General features: G+C 36.8%; 1 protein-coding gene across 3 annotated transcripts; it reads right to left on the reverse strand.

Moving 5' to 3' along the window:
• Positions 1–1,313: 1,313 nt before the first annotated feature.
• On the reverse strand, positions 1,314–15,106 carry LOC307141706 (uncharacterized protein). Of its 3 annotated transcripts, XM_079842097.1 has the most exons (8): positions 14,803–15,102; positions 13,915–14,499; positions 5,978–6,073; positions 2,589–2,822; positions 2,330–2,480; positions 2,191–2,220; positions 1,955–2,009; positions 1,314–1,704 (listed from the first exon to the last, which is right to left on the reverse strand). In XM_079842097.1, the coding sequence occupies exons 2-8, from the start codon at positions 13,999–14,001 to the stop codon at positions 1,665–1,667; spliced, it is 693 nt and encodes a 230-aa protein (XP_079698223.1). In that variant the 5' UTR covers positions 14,002–14,499; positions 14,803–15,102; the 3' UTR covers positions 1,314–1,664. The 3 variants fall into 3 exon arrangements, with proteins under 3 accessions (XP_079698223.1, XP_079698225.1, XP_079698224.1); XM_079842099.1 differs by lacking the exon at positions 5,978–6,073 and having other exon boundaries at positions 1,346–1,704; positions 14,803–15,106; XM_079842098.1 differs by lacking the exon at positions 14,803–15,102 and having other exon boundaries at positions 1,346–1,704; positions 13,530–14,297.
• Positions 15,107–16,241: the final 1,135 nt, after the last annotated feature.

A 16,241-nucleotide genomic window follows, 5' to 3' on the forward strand; every position in this document is an offset into this window, starting at 1 on the left:
AGAGCACAAGTGGTAGTATTTTTTTATGACCACTTAGCATGCTCTTGTGTTTTGTGTTTACGCACCAAAAGGGGGTTTTCATGGTCAGTGCGTTCCTAGTGGTCAGACTGACTTGCTACAGGTGAGATTTTACCAATACCTCCCTTCATCCATGTAGGGGAGACCAGGGATGGTTGTAACAATTTTGACATTTCTGTCTGCATCTTGGATATTAAATTATATAGCTATTAAATGACATAGCTGTTATCTTTGCAGTACAAACAGAAAATGTGTGGTTTCGATTCAAACACAAGGAGTGAAATATTACAATTCAGGTCGGTAACTGGGCTAGTTGTAACAGACCCTGAGGTGAGATGTAACATCATTATATCCACTGGGGTGAAATGTAACATTATGAAATAAGGATTATGACACACACACACACACACACACAAAAAAAAATTAAATACAGGCTTTTTAACATAATTGATGTGTGTGCATGTGTGTAACAATAAATGAATAAAATGAGCCAATGCTCATTACACGTCCCTCAATTTGTCTCGCTAGGCCAGGGGTGTCCAATCCTGCAGAGTTCAGCTACAACCCCAACTACACACCTGAACCAGCTAATCAAGGTCTTCTAGGCATACTAGACACTTCCAGGCAGGTACATCTCTTACCCCGCTTAATACATCTGAGATGATTTCACAGATCCCAAATCTTTTAATCGTGATAACTGATCTCTGGCTAATTTGGTTCTTCAAACGAATTTGCGGATTGGATTAAATTATCTGGATTTAGTTATCTAAGATTACTGTTTTTTTTAAACATGATTACCAATTATTTATATTCACAATTTTACAGTATTTGTACACCCTTTACATTTTTATTTCTTATACATTTTTTATTTATTTTATTTCATTTCTTGTTACACACTCAAACTGTCAAATGGCTGTCTTGATGAGTATTCATGTAAACACAGTCGCTTATGCTTTAAGGGAAAGATATCAGTTGGGGAAAGAAATAGATTTTACACACTTAAAGCAATATCGTATCGCATATCGCATTATTTAACAAGGATATCGCACAGCCCTACATTCATTCTAAGTGAGTGCAAGTATTTCTTAAAGTATTAACGTAAAGTCGTTTTTTTTCTCTGGTGATTCGTATTTGTTATCATTGTACGCTCCTGGGTGTGTCCTAAAACATGACGTGACTACCCATAATGCAATGCGCAATGACGAAGTTTCCCAGACTATATTGTAAAATACACATTCCCTTATTGTAGCGCCACCTCATGACTATGACAAAATTTGAAGACAACACAAAAAATTAATACACGTCATTATTATTTAATTTGTTTATTAGTAATTTTGGACCTATAAGATCTGTTAACATATCTATGATAGAGCGCTGAACTTCAACTCCCATCATCAAATGGTTGCAAAATTATGAGAAAATTTCTGTTATAGCACCACCTAGTGCTGGAATGTGACAATATTTTGCGTGGCTCCTCCAACAAGTCATTGTTCAATTTGAATGTTTTGGAACATTATTCACAACATAAAGGCATGTCTTTATAAGGTCCTCGTAATGCCGACCATCTCCAATGTTGGTGCCTTGTAACCTTTTAATGTACTCTAGGAAAGAATGATGATGTCCAGATGTTTTAAGTGCTTCAGCTTTTACAGGAATGGGGGGAAATAATCATCCTCATCACTGTCACTGCAATCAAAGTTCACACTGTAAGGAGCAAGCTTACATGAAAAAAAAAAAAATGTGATAGTTGCTAAATGAATGTGCACAAATGAATGTGCACAGGAGCAAATGTGCACAATCACTACCGTTCAAAAGTTTGGGATCTGTAAGATTTTTGTTTTTGGAAGAAGATTATTTTAGGCTTTTTTATTTAATAAAAATCTTATTTAGAAATAAGGTTTTATTTAAAAAAAATTAAATCAACAAATACACTCACCTGCTCCACACTTCAGACATCACACTTCTAGCTGCTTCTGGCCCGAAGTGGTAAACTTTATTTAAAAAAAATTTAACATGGAAAGAGCTCAATCACATTTCTAGTAGTGAAAACTTTTGCCACAACGAAAATAACAAGAACCAAAGAATAATGTCCTATAATATAATAATAATAATAAATAAATAAATAAGTGTATTTTTAATTGTGCATTTTTCCCTTTAGAATAATGTACTTACACTTAAACTGGAAAATGTGGACATCAGCAACTACAAAGACAGACACACATTATTTACTTACATTATGTGAGATTTCTCTGAATAAACGTATGAAGACTGAACTGTCAAACTAAAAATGCACATGAAAATGTTATTTCACCTTTGTTTAATATTCCACCGATGTGCTTTTCACAGACTTTATCCAGCTGGCGTTTCAGCTCAGAGAGAGATTGCTCTACTCTCTCAAATGTCTGGTTACTAACATCCCTGGGTGAATTGATAGGGAAAACTCCAGAAGACAAAGTGTAATTCTGAAATTGTAAGAAAAAAACTAAGTATAATTTTTTTTTAAAGTTACAGAATCAACAGTGCAGCATTTCATAAATAAATAAGCCATCCTCTAGATTTTTTTTTGCCACCTGGAAGAAATGAACGTGATCCTCTGTATGTAAAAGAGGCTCCAGTTTATCATTCTTCTCCTGTAGTTCCCCGATCTCCTGCTCCAGACTCTGTATGTGATTCTCTGCATCTTGTACTTCCTTGTTCTCCTGAGCTCTGATGTTCTCCCTCACCTCGGCTTGTCTGTCCTCAATGGAGCGGATGATCTCGTTGAAGATTCGGTCACTGTTCTCCACTGTGGCTTTAGCAGAGCGCTGTCACAACACAGAAACAAAGCACTTGGTCAACATTTGACACATTGTACCAGGAAACTTTCTCTAGCTGAAATATTTCTAAAACTTGATAACACTTTAAAATAAGGTCCCTTTAACATTAGTTAAAGGTAGGGTAGGCAATTTTCAGAGAGGCTAGCAATAGTGAGCTAGCTTTGAAAGCATAATATCCCACCCTCCCTTCAGGCCGTGAATCAGGGAGCAAACAAAAGCATCATGAGAGATGGCGTTAAACTACATCCAGTGTTTCCCACACATAGACTAATTTGTGGCGGTGCGCCACAGAATCAACACCAGCCGCCACATATTGCGTGTCGTTATTCTTTTTTTTTTTTTTTACCCTATTTAAAACACGCAGCGTATTCGTTCAGCTGCACTTTCTTTCCCTGCTCTCCCTCCGTCTCTCTGTCACTCACGAGCGTCTCTCGCTCTCAAACGCCAAACCTGCTTTTGTTATGAAACAAAGTCTAAGCTTTTACATTTTTTTAAAGTTTTAATACGGAATTCAAACAATAAATAGCGTTTTGGCGCTAATGTGGCATAACAGTTAAAGCCAGAGGCGACATGCTCTTATCTCCCGGCGGCACGCATGGTCATGTGGTTCACGGAGCTCTTTTTACTTCTAGCGCTGGGTCAATACATTTGAATGGATAGACGACAGTTTCACTATTCAGGTATTTGCAGCAAGTTTTGGTAAACAGTACAGCAAAGTGTGCATTGATTATTACGTCAACCACATTTAAAGTATCATTTATTATGGAGAGTGATGGAGATGGAACATCTTAAAGGGTTAGTTCACCCAAAAATGAAAATTCTGTCATTAATTACTTACCCTCACGTCGTTCGACACCCGTCAGACCTCCGTTCATCTTCGGAACAGAAATTAAGATATTTTAGTTGAAATCTGATGGCTCTGAAAGGCCTCCATTGGCACAATGGCACTTTACACTCTCAAGACCCTTAAAAGGTACTAAAGACGTCGTTACAAAGTCCATCTCACTACAGTGGTTCTAAAATAACTTTATGAATCGGCGACAATAGTTTTTGTGCGCAAAAAAACCCTAAATAACGACTTATATAGTGATGACGATTTCAAAACAAAGCATCATGAAGCTTCGAAGCGTTATGAATCAATGAGCCGAATAATGATTCGGATCGCGTGTCAAACCACCAAACTGCTGAAATTTGGCGATTCAAACCGCTGAAACGACTCAGTGATTCATAACGCTTCGAAGCTTCATGATGCTTGGTTTTGAAATCGTCATCACTATGCAAGTCGTTATTTAGGGGTTTTTTGCCCACAAAAACTATTGTCGCTGATTCATAAAGTTATTTTAGAACCACTGTAGTGAGATGGACTTTGTAACGACGTCTTTAGTACCTTTTAAGGGTCTTGAGAGTGTAAAGTGCCATTGTGCCAATGGAGGACTTTCAGAGCCATCAGATTTCAACTAAAATATCTTAATTTCTGTTCCGAAGATGAACGGAGGTCTGACGGGTGTCGAACGACATGAGGGTAAGTAATTAATGACAGAATTTTCCTTTTTGGGTGAACTAACCCTTTAACATTAATATTTTTCTTGTATTTAGCCCTCAGGTATTCCTTACTAATTGGTCACACTTGTACTCATTGGTGGTCAAATGTGACCATACCCCTTAACTATTTTTCAATTAAATAAATGTTCTATATTTTAGTTTAATAATATTTATTGAATATTTTGAGGAGATCTTTTGGTACTAAATAGGCCTCCTATTTGTGCAATAATTATGGTCCATTAATGACCATCTAATGAATTAATACTTTTAATATATTTTTTCTTATTTATATTACAATTAGTATAGTAATTAATGTTAAGATGGAGAAATCCAATGCAAATTAGAGTCATTATGTGTATGGAAAAATAATTTAATTTGTAATGCCATGGTTTACTCACTATAGGCGTCTGTATGGCTCTTTAATCAATATACAGGTATCTAGTCTAGTTGCTCAAAAAAGTATTGCAGATCATAACTGCTTACTTATTTTTTGCATTTGAATCAAACACTAGATTTCTTTAAATGTGAAATTTTAAAACGTTAATAACTTACATCCTAATATTTTTAATGATACTTATACAAGCACACACACAAGTGAATATTAATGAATGTGAGCAAATATAATTTAAAATAGTTTGAAATGGTGCTAAAAAGGCAAACTTATTTTTACTTATATGTTCAGTAGGCTATATACATATGAATTGATACTGAATCAAGATCGAAATCGATTTTTGTGCCAATCACCAACCCCAAATACCCCACCCAAATCCCTGGCCGCCCGCCCACCACCACAAATTGCTTTCTAATTTGTGGGAAACACTGACATCATGTCTCAAAGCACATAACATTACAATAATCAACATAAACTGAAAGATCTCTGACCTGTACCACCTGACTGCTGCAGATTAATTTCAAAACGCATTGATTGAAGTCACAAACCGCTCTGAGTATAAGGTCAGATGTTTCCATCTCTTCCAAATTACATTAGTAAAGGCGTTGTTTTGGTTCAGGAGGAGCCGTAAAAGGTGGCGGCTGTTTCGGTTGTGTGATAGGTGACTGATCTGGTCTAAGTGTATACTCGACAACGTTGTAAAAACGGGTGGGATGGTGGGGGCTTTTGAGAGGAGATGGCACAAGGATGGTGAGAGGAGCTGGCAAAGGAATGGCGGAAACAGGCAGATGGGACCGTAGAGACAAAGATGGAAGTACTGGCCGGATGTTGCCGACCCAGAGTGCAACCAGAACGATAGCCCACGTTCACACAGATCTGCGAAAACGACTAAAAATGCTGTATTATGCATGCAAATAGGCTGTATTACCTGTTCACACCCCGCGAACACGTAATATGAATGTGTGAACATGTAATACGCAAACCCGTTTTCAAAAGTTTCCATTTTCAGGCCCCAAAAACGCTGTTGTTGTGTAAATGAATGGCCAAAATGAATAAAACGTTTTGTGTCGTAAAAACTGCTGTGGGATATGGCACAAGGACCCTACTTTTTATTCAACCAGTGCAACTCTATTGTTAATATTTATTTTGTCTTCAGCTGTTTGGCTATTATAGGAACTTTTATATAGCTGTCAATCACACTTAGGCCTACCTTATGAGAGATCACAGCTTCTTTAAACTGACGAACCTTCTCCTTTAAGTCGTTGGTTTTCTGAATGAAATCCCTCTTTTTTATGTTCAGTTCCTCCTGTGGGTGAATTTGCAATCAATTAGAATCCTGTTCGTAAGTACGGTGACGCATTGCTGCCACATACATATTTTTTTTACTCAATTATGTCGTAATAATGAGATCTTATGTTGTTTTAACAACATATTTTCTCGTAATAACGAGATGTCGTTAAAACATATTTTTCTCGTTAAAACAACATATTTTCTCCTAATAAGGACGTGTTGTATAGAGATGTGTACAAGCCTTTATCCACATTAGAGAATTTATATAGCCTATGTGCCTTTGCCACACTTCCATGTTTGAAAAGCAGAAGCAAGCAAGTAAAATAGGCTGTTTTCCTCTGCCCGTATCAGTGGCAGTGCACATAGCACGAAACTCTTAATTTATTGATGTAGCCTATAGTTCATAACAGATAGCCATCATCTAAATCAAAACTTCACAACTTTTTTTGGGGGCCATGGTAGGGCTGTAATCAACCAAAGAAAATCTTGGTCGACTGAAGTCCTGAAATTTTCGACTAAAAATCGACTAAAATGACGTTAGGAAAAAAAAAACGTTAAATGAATTAGCTGCGCACTGTGCGCAGTACTTGGTAGTCTTGTTGTCTGCCTAAATGAATTATAAATAAACATAAAAAACTAGTAGGCTATTTGCAGTATATTAAATAGTTTTTGACCTGATTATTTTGCACTGAAATGAGTCTGACACGAGTCTGTCGGCTCTGAAAGCGGTGCATCACGTGCACCTGTGCAATATCACAGCCTATGATTTCCGAAAATATAGTATTATATGTTGTCAACTAGATATCATCACAAGAACTTTTGAGGAATATGCAACATAATTTAGACAATTGTTTTTGTGTATTATAATAACTGACAGACACCATCATTTCAGCCACTCTGTGCAGCTCGAAATTAGGAGCTCAGCTCAGCTTCACGGCTGAGACACGAATAGACTATTAACTTAAAGCTTTTACTCTTAAACACAAAAGGCACATCCACTTTAATAAAAAATGAATATTTATTAAACAAGCCAGATCAAGAGCAGAAAAAACGCTCTCACAATTAAATAAATAATATACAAGAAAACTAGCCTTCTTCAATCTGTCTTCTCCAGTGGGTTGGGCTAATCCAAAAGAAGTGGAAACAATGGGGGTGTTCTGAAGACAGTATGTTACCTGGGAAACAAGGGTGCTCTGAAAACACCCCCATTAGCAATTAGTGCTTTCCACCTGATGAAATGAACGCGGCTCGGCAAAAATGATTAAATGAACGCGGCAAAACTGACAGTACAGATCCACTTAGAGCGGTGTTGTGACGCTTCCCCTCATGTGTATGTTGATGGGCGTTACTCAAGTTTACCGCTATGGGCGTGCGTTTGAGCCAGCGGGGAATGAAAATCAAAGGACCAGCGAGAGACTTCTCTTCGCCAGTTGGTTGGGCTAATCCAAAAGAAGTGAAAACAATGGGGGTGTTCTGAAGACAGACTGTTACCTGTGAAACAGGGGTGCTCATAAAACACCCCCATTAGCAATTAGTGCTTTCCACCTGATGAAATGAACGCGGTGCGGCAAAACTGATTAAATTAACGCTGCAAAACTAATGAAATGAACGCGGCAAAAAAAATCGACCAATCAGAATTTTGGTCGAGCCAGAACGTATCGACTAATAATCGACTAATCAACTGGGAGATTACAGCCCTAGGCCATGGACCGCTCATGATGATTAGCCTCAGTGGCTTAACTTTAAACTAGTAATGACAGACCCCGGGGCAGCCACAAATATCATAACTATCTACAGGCCTATAATCAAGACATATATTTAAGTATTAAATGTATTAAAAACAGAAACTACGCTATAGTTTCAGCCTTACTCAAAGGCTGCGGAAACAGGCCAGTGGGTTCGTTACGCACATCAATCCATTCCTGACGATCTTGGTTTGCTTCTTATTTATTAAATATACAGGAAATTAGTTGATGAAACATTGGTCAAAATTAAAATACAATTTATACAAAACGAAATTCACTTTAAAGAAAGACTTTCTACAAACAAAACTCAATTAAGTGTTCAAAATCATGTCTGACCCCACTCCATGTCTCCAGACATAGGCTACATTATAAGATGCGCAATATCTTACTCATGCTGCTCACTTTTCATAATCAACATATTAAATAAAAAAAATAATATAAAAGGCTAATATTTAAACATAGCCTAACTATGAAACTAAATATGCTACGTCTTCTATGAACCTCTGTCCGGCGAAGGCGGCAGCGATTTTTTTCCTTTATGACAGCGGAAACAACTCACAATACTCCGTCATTTTTAGCCATACAGATAAGTTAAAGACATAATTATAAACTATAAACTGTCTACTTTTATTTGTGCACCCTCACAATAACAACAAAGGCCTTGGACTCAGGGAACAGATTATTTTGCATGCACTCCAAACCCTGTCTTCGTTTCAAAAATGTATTTTGTTTATTAAACGCAAAGTTTTTCTAAATTCAGTTCATATTCCCAACAAACGAAATTCCAAGCCAAAATAACGAAGTAGAAAAAAAAAAAAAACCTTCGAGTAACCCCCTTGCAAATTAAAACATTTTGCCCTTCTCTCCCTACGCGGTGACTACAATCCAACAGGGGAAATTAACTAAATGTTCTAAATAAATATGCACATGGCCTAATAATAATAATAATAATAATAATAAACAAATACACAACTTATAATAAATAAACTCAAATATGCTACAACACGTAGCCTATATATTTAAAAGTATACCCAAACCCCCGCTGATCCACTTCCCTCATAAACTGCTAACTCTCCTACCTCACATCTGCCTTCACTTTGTTATTTGCACTACCGACTCTTTATTACAGTAACAACTGTTTACTTATGCATTCTGCACTACCATATCTTAACTGGATTATGCTCATTTGCACTGCCGACTGTATTTATAGTACCAATGTTTACATTTGCATTTTGCACCGTACTTCTAACTGTAATATGCAACCACTTTCCACTGCACTTTACACTTTTTTTTCGGATAGCTCTGCCCATAATTTATTGCACTACCTTAATCCACTGCTATATTCCTCATCTTGCCTAACATATTATTGTATACCTCTAACTGTAAAAATTCTGTTTAAAGTACTAGCCATCTGTATATTATATTCATAGTACATATTCACCTGTAAATTCTGTTTATAGTAATAGCCATCTGTATATTAATTCACTGTACATACTCACCTGTAAATTCAGTTCTGTTTATAGTAATAACCATCTCTCTATAAATACATATTTATATATATTCAGTATATTTCCATGTCCTGCACTTATGCAACCATTGTATATCCTGCACTTGCTGCTATTGCACTTCTGGTTAGACCTAAACTGCATTTCGTTGCCTTGTACTTGTACTTGTGTAATGACAATAAAGTTGAATCTAATCTAATCTAATCTAATCTATATAGACAAGCTACCATAAATGATGGAGTAGGCTATTTTAAGTTGTTACGCTGCTATAGTCCTAAGGGAAAAATCCAAACTTCACAGTCTTTCATCATCAAACTAAAAATGCAGTCAACCAAATAGAAAAAGTTATTTGGCTCAATTTATACTGTAAATTTATACAATCGTGACTACCGCTCTACAGTGCAGTGGTGTTATTCCAAACACGTTTTTGCTCATATGAATGCTGTTTTAGACTGGGACACGAGTCATACAAAGCATTGTTACCATAATACATAGTTTAGCATCCAAGAAACAGATATAATAGACAAATAATCCAATATAGAAATATTTGGATTTGTGCAGAATGAGAGAGGAGCAACTCTGGTTTCAGTTTCGCTTTAAATAGGCTGGCCTAATTCGTGTAGACTTTTAAATAAATAGTTTGAAGGCTAAAGAATGGCATAATTTATGTTTGTTTTACATTTATATTTTTCATTCTTGTTATGAATTTCGTTATATTTAAAGGATTTGTTGTGGAAACAGCCTAAAATAGCTACATGTTGATGTTTGTAAACATTTAGTTTTTACCAGTATTAATAAAATGGGACTGACACACCTGGGTTTATTTCTCTCAACAACTTAAGTCTTACACATTGCATACTCAGGTGCGACTCAATGTGACAAAGGCACATAGGCTATATAAATTCTCTAATGTAGCGCCCTATGAAATCCGTTTTATTTTTTCCCAAATTTCCCAAAAAGAGTGTGTTTTTAATGTTAATATAATAGAACATAAAACATAAAATAGGAATGACCTTAAATTTATTGAGATAACAAACATCACATTTACTTTTCAGGACAAATACCGCATGATGCAACATAATACTGCACTCTAAGTACTTCAAGTCACAACAAAATATTAGTGCTGTGAATTGATAATAATAATAAAAAAAACTAATTAAATCACATTTTTTTCTGTAATTAATCATGATTAATTGCAATTAAAAACATTGGAGTTTTTTAATATTTTGATACTGTAATAATTTCAGTTACTCTCCAAATTAATTTAGAAACAACTTAAAGACAGCATATTTTAAATGTGTGTTGTAATGGCATCTTTTTATGAATGAAGGCCAGTATCGCTGATATTAATGTCTATATGAAACATTGATGACGTTACATTACAGTATAACTGAAAGCTACCAATTTCAACATTTATTAGGCTTTAAAAAATAACTTTTAATTTAATTGAACTTAAAACAATCTTTACATAAACCCATTATAATAAATGTTATACTTACCTGTTGCCTTCCCTGTTTGACATAGTCTACACAGAAATTGAATAAAGTTATCAACACCTTTCTTAACAGCATAAATAATAAGTGAAATATAGATGAATCATCATTAAAGCTACAATCTTCAATGTTCCCGTTATTCTTTGAACATTAATGACAGACATTATCAGTGCTACTGTCACTTTAAGATCTACCTCTGCCGAACATGATGCGGATCAGCCGCGCATCTCATTTTCTCTCAAGTTCATTTAAGAAATTTTTTTTCACACAGTACATTAAAGTGCATTAAAAACGAGGCAAAATACAGCAAGTACTCCCCGTGAGGGAACTGCTCGGCTCGGTACTGAGGGCTTAGCGTTGAGTTTCTTAACTTTTTCGCCGACGAAAGCAGAGCCGTGGTGAGCCGCTTCGCCATACTTTCATTGTTTTGAAGGGGGAGCTGAAATGACGGGAGGGGTTGTGTTGACCAGATTTGCTTCCCCCGGTCTGCATTTTCCCCAGACATACGTTCTTCTTCCACACAAAACTGCATTTCATTCCAAATATGTCAAATTCCGGGAAATTCCGCATTAACAATAGATTCCGCGTTAATAGGCCAATTCCGCGATTCCGTGATCGCGGAAATCATAGGGCCCTACTAATGTGGATAAAGGCATATTTTGTACACATCACTATACAACACGTCCTTATTAGGAGAAAATATATGTTGTTTTAACGAGAAAAATATGTAGTTTTAACGACATAACATCTTGTTATTACGATAAAAGATGTTGTTAAAACAACATCTTGTTATTATGACATAATTGAGTGGAAAAAATTATATGTATGTGGCAGCAATGCGTCACCATACGCAAGCGTCTTAAAGGGGTCATGAACTGGCTTTAAAAAAAAATGTATACTGTTGTCTGAGGTCAACTGATGACGTTTGCGTGTTTTTTTACATTCAAAAACATCATAATGAATAAGTAATAGGCTATTTTGCCTTGGTTTTGAGGCTCTCTGAAGAAACACTCGGTTTTGATCGGTGTGCCGCACTGAAGACTTGGAAGTAAACGCCCACGGCTAGGATTGGATAAGATTTGCATATTTAATGAGCTTCAGCTCCCCTCAGTACATGTGGAAAATGCTTAGAAAGCATCTGGAGAAACGCTCACTAAACAAACAAAATGATTCATCTCTCATCCACCCACGATTGATTGGAATGTTATTTTTGTATTACTTGGCCCACCCGATCAGTGAATATAACCGCGAACTGTGCACACACACACACACACACACACACACACACACACACACACACACGCACACACACACGCGCACACACACACACACGCACACACACACACACACACACACACGCACACATGGCCTGGTGTCAATAAAAGCTATTCTTTGACTAACTAGGACGTTTTCAGCTCTGAAACTTACAGGATATTCTTATATCACGATGAACTTTTATATTTCAAAGGCTCAAGGGAAAGTTGATTTCTCAATTCATCAACCCTTTAAAATAACAAAATCAACAGTTGAATGGAATCAAAATATTAGCATTTGTACCGGATTTTGTTTTCCTTTTTGCAATAAAAACTAATAGCTTCCTTCATCTATTTTTACTAATTTGCTATCATGAGCTACTTATTCTTACAAACAACATATTGTTTAAAAGGTCCCATGGCATGGATTTTTTAAATTATTTTATGTTTCCTGAGGTGTACTTATATTGTTAGTATGGTTCTTACATCAAAAAATTTCATAATTTAGAAATAAAAAGCCTTTTTTCTCTACTAATATTAGCCCTCTGGCTTGAATGCTCTGTTTGAAGGGTTTGTCAGTCGCGATGAGGGTTTATCAGTCTGCTGTGAGACTTCAGTGAAAATGCCCACTGTTGTGATTGGCTGACATCTTTGAATTTGAAATGAGTATTAGATTATGTGGCGGAGCGGGCGTGGTTTAGCGATATCTCCACGCACTGCCAGAGAGAGAGAGAGACGCAGAGCTGGATAAAGATTGCTGAGAAAGTTTTATTGTACCGATTTGTTGAGAGCACAAGTTTATTTTGTTTGTATCTGAGAGTTCTGAATAAACACGAGTCCCAGTCACAATGACCCATGTCTTCTTCCTCCTTATTCTACGGTCTTTGTAACATGTGGAACCCTCTCGAATACTTTTACCATTACAGCCGTCGAGATGAACGAATCGTGAAAGTGTTGATTATAGCATTATTTTTTTATCTTTTCCCGTCACATGAAAAGCTGCAGTGATGAGCACTGAGTACACAAATAGTCTGTTGATCCGGTGAATACAGTGATCTTGTCATTATAACACGTTTTCTCTCACAAAATGCTTTTACCACAACTAATAGCAAACACGACATCGACATGAATACAGTAAGAGCTTCGTTGTGCAGCATAACAGCGTCATTCATTATAACGGCAGTTTGGGCAAGTGTGCAGATACACTCACGACGTGTGATTGACAGATCCGAACATAATAAAGAGAGTGTTCTCTAATCAAAATTTAAATAACAGATTTGTTTCATGCTACTAACAGAAACGTTGTGAAGTTGATCGTTTAGTCACTGGCTTGATTCACTGATGCATTTCGCTTAGGGCATTAAGACGGCCAGCGGCGGGACTGACAGTATTAAAAGATTTAGAAAGAAAGTCTACGTGAACTTGAATGATACATCAGAAATCACAGATCAGGCATTAATGAACACTGTTACTCACTGTTTGTGGCGGTGCTGTCGAATCCATATGGTAAAGTCTGTTTGTAAAGCCTGTGCTGACATCGCGACTGATAAACTGAATCCATTTTCTCCAAATTCTCTGGGCTGGCAAAGCAGAGGAAGGGGAGGAAACCGTTCCCCGTATAACGGCATACAGGGAAAATTCCAGATCGGCTCGTCTGAGCTCTCATTTTCTCAAAGGCAGAGCAGGACAGCCAGAACTCGGTTTACACCTATCAACATTTCTAGCCACTTGGGGATATACAGGCTAGGGGAACTCATATAATATTAAAAAAAACCTCATCAAATGAAAATTTCATGCCATGGGACCTTTATTAACTCTATTATTTATCTTAGAAGATTAAATGGGAGACTTGTGGTCTTACCTGTATTTTTGCCATTTCAGCTGCGGCAGAAACTGTGTCCGTGGTGCTGACTCCCCATACAAAGCACACAAATACACTTCCGGTCATTATAGCAGTAAATCTCCAGTGCTTTATGATGTTCCGGGCAGATCTGCTGCTGTAGATTTGGGGAAGCGTTTATCAACTTGTGCTTTTTAAAAGCTTCAGACTCATAATGAGGTTGGATGTGAGTTTGGCAGTAAGAAGCCAAACAAATCAAACAAGACTCGGTGGCTTTTATTTTTCTTTTTTTGCAAACATCACACGTCACTTCTCCAGGCATAGCTGGAGATTTCCGCTTCATTCCCTGTAAAATATCAGCCAGTACAGTGTTTTTGCTGAGAGCTGGTCTTTGGTTGAATATCGTCCTGCATGTAGGGCAGCTGTAAACGCCTCTATGAACTTCCAGATCCCAGCACCTCTTAATACAGCTCATGCAGAAACTGTGCCCACAAGAAGTAGTGACTGGATCCTTGAGCAGATTCAGGCAGATCGGACAGTCTAAAGGATTTTCAGTATCAAAGACAGATTCTGACATTTTGATGCTTTCAAGCACAAGAAGATTCACTGTAGAATAAGAGTTTGAAATCAGAATGGGAATGAAATGAAAATGAAAGTAAAAATAATGAATCACTTCCTGCTTCTTTAAATTTCATCTGCAACATCCTGTTAAGCACTAGGCCTATACATAAAAATGTAAACACATTTGTTCTATCAAAACCTGCAACTCAATTCCCAAAACACTCTCACACAAGAGCTTGACAAACAAGTTGAGCTCACACTATGTAGCCCATGAACGGTGTTGTCTTGTTAATTAAATACCTTTAATTTTTCACCTATGGCCTACACACACAAAAACACTTGTATTACCTATGTTTTGGTAGTTACTCCACTGTCAACCGTGCTGCTGCTGGTTCTATTGAGCCGGTTCATATAGGAAGTAACCGGTGGGGGTGGGCGGATCGATCCTGAAATATCTATCAACATGATGTTGTGTCGATCCTCGCCTTTAAAATATCGATCCTAAGGTGTATGTCTGTAATTTTATTTATTTAGCACGAAAATCAGTGTGAAAAATAAGCTTCTACGTGGAAAAATAAACTATTTTAGCCAATAACTGCGTAGGATGGAACTATTTATCCTGCTCACCTGAACATACAAGACGAAACCAATCAATCACAGAGAGCGACGCTTCCCTCACAGCCCGTGCTTGTTTAAGTAGGGCTGCGTTTCCTAAAAGCACCATAAGCAAACGATGGCAGGCTGAAGATGCGTTTGGGAAAGTGAGCCCTGAACAATGCTTACAATGACAGAAACAGTGCACAAATAGAAAGTGTCCAGAACGTTCAAAATGTTGACATTCAGTAAGATTTTTTAAGGAACAATATGAATCAGCACGACAGAAATATTTCCTGGGTATCATGTGACACTGAAGACTGGAGTAATGATGCTGAAAATTCAGCTTTGATCACAGGAATACATTTTAAATTATTTTAATATATATTAAATTAGAAAACAGACGTTTACTACAGTAATATACATGAATAGCCTACATTACAGATGTGTCAAGAGCACAAATCACAAAATCTTTTAATGGTCAAAATGTATTCAGATTTAGCATATTTATGATTCATTCACCTCATATATCATGATATAATGCAAGCGTGCACGAGGCACGTACTGGAAATATGCTTATTATAACTAGTACTATTATTAAACTGATTAAAACTTGCAAAACTGTGTCGTTTATTGTGCTATCAGATTATAATTTAAGTTATTAAGCAAAATCAAGGAGTTTGCTGCTTTATTCTTTCTAGACATATCCGGCTTATGCATGTCTGTAATGTGTGCTGTGCGCGACATTTAGGAAGCTTATCCAAGATGTAGGCTACTCAATATTGGTCAGTCGTATCCGACATAAAGGATCCGCAAATGACCACATTCACCATTAACTTAAGCAAATGTAACAGCAATATGCGTTCACACATATAGCTTTTTATTTGAAAGTTAAGTTATTAATCGTATTTTAATTTAGATTTTGGCTGATTATGAAAACAGGATAATCGTGTGGTAAAGCGATTATTGTGCCGCTGCCGCATTCAGCGCACTTTCCTTTTCTTCACAGCGGTGTGCTTTCGTTCCCCTAAGCCAAACTTAACATCCAAACCAGCTGAATAAGAAAGTGATGTAAAATGCAGTCTAATGTTTCTAAACTGTGGGACGTGCTTGATATTAAACAGTGTTATCAAAAGCGCATTAAGAAAGACATGGGGCGGAACGCATAAGCAAAGTATAGCCTACTAATTTAC

The sequence above is a fragment of the Gobio gobio genome, assembly GCF_949357685.1.
Source record: "Gobio gobio genome assembly, chromosome: 18".
NCBI classification, from domain to species: domain Eukaryota; kingdom Metazoa; phylum Chordata; class Actinopteri; order Cypriniformes; family Gobionidae; genus Gobio; species Gobio gobio.